The sequence below is a fragment of the Chiloscyllium punctatum genome, chromosome 29, assembly GCF_047496795.1.
Source record: "Chiloscyllium punctatum isolate Juve2018m chromosome 29, sChiPun1.3, whole genome shotgun sequence".
In the NCBI taxonomy this organism is placed as follows: domain Eukaryota; kingdom Metazoa; phylum Chordata; class Chondrichthyes; order Orectolobiformes; family Hemiscylliidae; genus Chiloscyllium; species Chiloscyllium punctatum.
In genome coordinates, this window is record NC_092767.1 from 67,314,759 (window position 1) to 67,320,812 (window position 6,054).

Consider the following 6,054-nt stretch of genomic DNA (forward strand, 5'->3'; position numbering starts at 1 on the left):
ACTCCATTGTACCACCCCAATTGTCATAACTTTGGCAGAAACACAAGAAAAACAATTCAGGTGGGTTTCTGCACTAGAATCCAGAGTCCTCAACTTCCTTCCCCGCCCCCCCCCCCCCCCAACCCCACACACAAAAAACAGCTGCATCAAGTGATCAAGAGAACTCCTGCAGAAATAACTGGCACAAGTCTTTATTGAGGCTAAATTTACAGCATATTATCCCAAAACCTCCAAATTTTCTTTAGCGTTTAATGTTCCATCATGGTGCTGCAGAATTTTATATACCAGTATCAGCATCCAGAATTTCTGAGGCAGGTACAGTAAAAGTTATGTGCAAAGTAAAGTTCCCTCTACACTCCCAGGACAGGTACAATAAGAGTATAACTGTTTTTCACATTGTCCCAAACATTCCTGGGGCAGGAGCGGCTCAGGTTAGATGAATCACCCAGGTCAGCAATGACATAAGTTAAGGTTATATTCCATCTTCCCTAATGCTGTGCCCCAGTCTCAGAACAGTAGGCATTACTGTACCATCGATGTGGTCACCTCACACACAAACATTTTTGCAGCAACACTGACATTCAGTGCTTAATTGTTCAGCCTTGTACTGCAGGTCTGTGCTTACCAATAAGTTGAGGCGACCCTCCCCAGCTTGATTTCACTGGTTTTGAAGCCAGGTCCCTGATGTTTGACCCAGTCCCCAATTTCAAATTTTGATAGAGTTAAACGTAGCCACGTGGGACTGGGGTTTTGGAGAAAACAAAAAAAAAACTTGCCATTTGTGACAGTTCAGTGCAGATTGCGGAACTGAGCACCAACTCTGCAAGGCTGCTGTGCAAAGTGCCTAGCAGGGTCACGCCCAGCATCCTTTAAAGGTAACAGGTCATTCAGTGCTTTATAAAGCAGACAGACAGAGCCAGGAGAGGGGGGACATACATTATACTTTGTTGCTTGTGGACAGCATCAACCTGTAACCTTCAATAAATTGCAAGTTGAGGCTGAGTACCTCAACACATCAAGTCACCTATTTTGGCACACAATTTGCACTTGAAACTATGTTGATGTAGGTCTATTTTGTGATATTAAAAGCTGATAGAGGCTTTTAAATAAAATAAAAGCTATGAACTTCCTGGCTTCACCCAATTATTTGCAATTCTTATCTTTCACCTGCATTTTTTTTGTAAAATCACAAGGTCAGGCAATGGATCTAGAAGATAGGTCCCCGATTCAGGGATGCCATAGGCTGAATGAATGAATGAATGAATCTTCTCCACTTGCTGTCCCATCCCCAGGTGGGGAGATCCGCAGGAAACCTATGAAATGCAGCTCTATGCTGCCACCTCCACACCCTACCCATCACCAGTACAGCATTGCACACCATAAGGTGGCTTCAGAATACAGAACTTTTTTTTTTAAAAAAAGGCAAGGTATCTATTTCAATGCAAAGTCTTTTTCCTGTGCACCTACAGAAATGTTGATAGTATCACCGTGCATCTTCCACCAGATGCCGGAAGCACTGGATTGGAAGTGCTCAGTAATGACAGCTACTGGTATCTACATAGTATTGCATGGAAACCATTCTTCCCCTTCCAGATAGGCCAAACTAAAAAGGGCTCTAGCAGAGGACATGGAGGACCTTTCAGAGCAGGCCATGAGGGACTAAGTGCAGCATTTCAGCAACAAAAAACGAACCAAGAACTAGAAGGGAGGGAGATGGGTAGATTGACAGCTCTGCACCATGTGCTCCAAGTCACAAGCACAGAGAGGAAACAAAATCACATGAACCTAATAGTCTATAGAGATTCTGGGACAGATTCCAAAAGCCTATAGCATTATTTTCTTCACTTTCCCATTATTTAACACTCCTCCCCTCCGCCCCCCCACCCCCAACTCCACCTCCACCTCCACCTCCAACTGTGCCACTGAAAAACGCTGGGAGCTATGGGCTGGTCTCTTCTGGAAAAGATTCTTGCTATTTTTTAACCGAAGAGCCCTCACATTAACTGGAAGGTGGGATGGAGTTGATAATCCAGCCGATCATGGCAGTAGTTCTAAAGCCCTCAGCTGGGATCAAGTTTTCTAGTGGATGCTTGCAATTGATTCTGGGAGCATCTGGTCTCGATAGTTACCCTGGGTATCTGTCAAACAAGGTCCAGAGAAAAAAGGAACATCCAGATCAATGTGTATATGAACAGCCCTGAGCGAGTACCTTTTATATCAACTGAATAATCCAAGCTTTGCTTGAGCATTGGTTGGTTTGATCCTACCCTAAATTCTACCGTAATATTACAAGTTACCTGAAACCATCCCCTAGAATGCAGAACTAACGTAAAACTTCCTCTTAGAAATGCAAGTAAAACCCAAATCATTCTGAAAGCAGCTTGCAACCACATCCCAAAACCAAACCTCCACTATTTGCACCCAAGCACCATTGGAAGATCTCATCTTGTAAGTCGGCACACCCTTTAGGTTTAGCCCCTCCTGTACCAGAGGGTGCACATTGAACTAAACACCTTTCCTTCAAGACACCTTCAAGGCCTGGACAGTTAAGTGTCAGCATTATCAAGGGGTGCATTATAGCAGAGCCCAATTCCATCCTCTCCCAAAATGCATACATGTACACCCATTCCATTGGAAGGGGGGTGGGGGGCAGAAAAAGGGGCACGAGACCTCACAGGAAGCAATAAGCTTGGGCCGTACCAGTCAACAGAATCACAGTCCAGGTCTTAAAAGGGTTCAATTAGGAACATGTTGCAAAACCTTGGTTTTCATTCCAAAGGTTAAGAGGCAATAAAACCGAGGTCTTTAACATTTTAAAAGGAATTCAATAGCATAGATAAGCAGGTACCTTCTGAAGAGAACATGACCTTAAAATTAGAACTAGGCTATGCAGGAGAGAAGAGAGGAAAAAAAATAATCAGAAGTATTTCTCAGAGGATGGTAAAACTCTAACTCTCTTCCAATAGCCGATCATAATGGGACAATGGACAATTTCAAAGTGAAAAATCAATAGATTTTTATCAGGCAAGGCAATCTAGGGATATGAAACCAACATAAAAAGAACAGAGCTACCAATCAGTTGAGCTCAAAGTCGAATGGTCTCCTGCACCTCCCTCCCAAAATTAAATACTGGGAAAAGCTTGTTTTGCAATTTTTTTGGCAAGAGTGTGGGAAATCAACACCCTGTTCTTTTGGGAAGAGGGAAACTTGTTAAATTTTCAGAATGTGAACGGGCATGGACACAATGGCTTGCTATGCTGTAACGACCATGATTCATCAGGATAAGCAAGAAACAGTCTTATTTTAACTGTCATTCCACTGCTCTCCTGAAGGCTCCCACTCACATTATACCTCATCAAAATGGACATTTGTCCCATGTAATAAATATTTGGCAGACGAGGGTAGAGTGAGAGAGAGAGACGCAGTCAGACAGACAGAGAGACAGACATATTCAAGTGCACTTTCCAGTCAGTGGGGCATGTGGGACCTTAGCTGGTTTTTGCTACATTAGAGGTCAGGCAGGGGAAGGAAAATCCCAAACAAATCCCAATTTAGTTTGAAGATGGTTTGGTCATGGGAAAAATGGAAACCTTAAAGGGTTCCCTTGGCATGACATATTCCTTTTATATAAATCTGATACAAAAATAACTTCAAGCCACCACCCAGATACCCGAAGCTAGACTATTGTCCACAACAGTCCAGAATCTTAATGTGAAGAGGCAATAAAAACCTAGGCCAAAAATGTTTGGCTTTATTAATAGAAATTATGGCTAATCAAAAAGGGGTGGGGTGGGGTGGGGAAGGGTTAAAGGTCAGGAAGCGCCTTCAATTGAAACTGTTTAAACATCTCTCTTGCATAGCACAATGTGTGTCACATAAAGGACCCTATTGAGACCACCACCCCCACACAAAAAAAAGCAGCCGATTGTAATTGTTTTAGAGAGATCTGTCACTGAACAGCAGCGTTCCAAAGGTATGGAGTGGGCAGAATCTTTCCCACCATTGCATAGCCTGTGAATAGACGTGACCTCCTCCCTTTAATAAATCTCTTATGTTTCCACTTCTAGTGTAGGCCCTGACTGGTCTGTGTCCGGCACTGAAAACATCAGAATTAGCCGGTGGTGAATTTTTTTCCCCCTCCCTTCCCAAAGCATAAAAAAAACAATCATTCTCATTAAACTTTTGGTCTTGTACAAGTTAGAATTTCTCTATAAGGTTTAATCCAACCTAATCAGTTCAGAACAAAACCCAGGGTGTCGCCGTCTTCCTCGTGAAGTTAGGATTTGTAATTTGAATTTAGCCAGGTGAGTCCCTCATGGAGTCCGTCTCCTGAGGTGGCGCAGGACGGCTGCACATACCAATTCCTGTCCCTGATCCTGGTCAATCCCAGCTTCTCCTGAATCTCGTGTGGCTTCATGGCATCGGGCAGGTCCTGCTTGTTAGCGAAGATCAGGATGATGGCATCCCTCATCTCGCGGTCGTTGATGATCCGGTGCAGCTCCTGCTTGGCCTCGTCGATGCGGTCTCGGTCGGCGCAATCCACCACGAAGATTAACCCCTGCGTGCCCGTGTAGTAGTGCCGCCACAGCGGCCTGATCTTATCCTGGCCGCCCACGTCCCACACGTTGAACTTCACGTTCTTGTAGGTGACCGTCTCCACGTTGAAACCCACCGTGGGAATGGTGGTGACCGACTGGCCCAGCTTCAGCTTGTACAGGATGGTGGTCTTGCCGGCGGCGTCCAAGCCCAGCATCAGTATCCTCATCTCCTTGCTGCCGAATATCTTGGCGAACGCGCCGCCCATCTTCGGTGTGCTGGGGAGGGTTGGGGACGGGAGAGGGCAGGGTTGGTGGGGGGAGAAAGAAAAGGAGAGGGGAAAAAAGGGGAAAGGGGGGGGCGGGGGGGTTGGGGTGGGGAGGGTGTGTGTGTATTGAGGTAGCACACAAATTTCCGAGGTGAAACGAAGCGAGAAAGAGTCGAGGGCAACGACAGAACCGATGAATGCAGCGCCCAGTTTCAATGGAACGTTGTGTGATCCGATTCAGGCCCTTTGATACAAAGTATCCAATTTGTAGCCAGCGCCTCGATTCACAATTTCACCCGTCCGCTTCCGCACTGCTGCTTTCCCTTCGCTTCATATTGATTGCATTTCACCCTCTGGCGCTGTTCCTCTCTCTTCCCCACTTGCGAATTAATTGTAATTTTTTTTTCCCTCCACGTAGATAATTAGATGTGGATGGAGCTGAACTCCGAGTAGCGGAGAGGAAAGGGCGCGGATGTAGATTACAGCAAGCGACCGAGCATGCGCGCACACTCACTCACTTCTCGTTCGCTTGCCCCCTCACCCACCTCCCACTCTGCAACTTTTAAAATGGCCCTACCCGCCCTCTCCTCAGGTGGCCCTGCCTCTTTTGTGCATTTCCGTGGTGCAGTCGGAGGAATTCCAGTAGACGGGGTGTTCAGGAAATGTTCAATTTCACGTATGAATTGAAAGACAGTGTTGTGCATTTCCAAATCAGAAATTAAATGGTGCAATTTTTTTTCCAGTGTAAGTTTTAGAACATCCATGCTACTTACTTAAACAGGAATTCTGGTATTCCCCACCTTCTGAAGGGCTTTGTTGCTTAATGGCAAAAAACCCTGCAGATGCTGGATTCCAAAACAGACAGGCTGTCTTCACCTATCGCCACTTCATCGCCTTGCCCCTTACCTGCAGTTCTCCCCCCACCCACTCCCAGTCCTAAATAAGGGTTACACCCGAAACGTCGACTTCTACACCTTCTGATGCTGCGTGGAATGCTGTGTTCTTCTAGCTTCCTGCCAGTCTATTGTTGCTATTCCGCTTCAACCAATTTGTCAATGCCATTTTTTTCACCCTCAAAAAGCCCAAATGAAATTTAAATAACTTTGTATTAACGTGTACATGCTGTACCTCATGTTTTCTACTGACAGCAGACTTTGTTCTGATTTAGGATTTAGCAACTGCACTGAAAAATGGTGTTCAAGTTCCAAGAAATAAAAGGCTAGGGTATTTGGGTGTCAAAGGTCACGACG

The 6,054-nt window shown here is 45.4% G+C and overlaps 1 protein-coding gene across 1 annotated transcript; it reads right to left on the bottom strand.

Annotated features, from left to right (window-relative positions):
* Positions 1-1,889: 1,889 nt before the first annotated feature.
* On the bottom strand, positions 1,890-5,324 carry LOC140454493 (ADP-ribosylation factor 6). Its single transcript, XM_072549286.1, has one exon. It carries the CDS (start codon positions 4,802-4,804, stop codon positions 4,277-4,279), a length of 528 nt encoding a protein of 175 aa, XP_072405387.1. The 5' UTR covers positions 4,805-5,324; the 3' UTR covers positions 1,890-4,276.
* Positions 5,325-6,054: the final 730 nt, after the last annotated feature.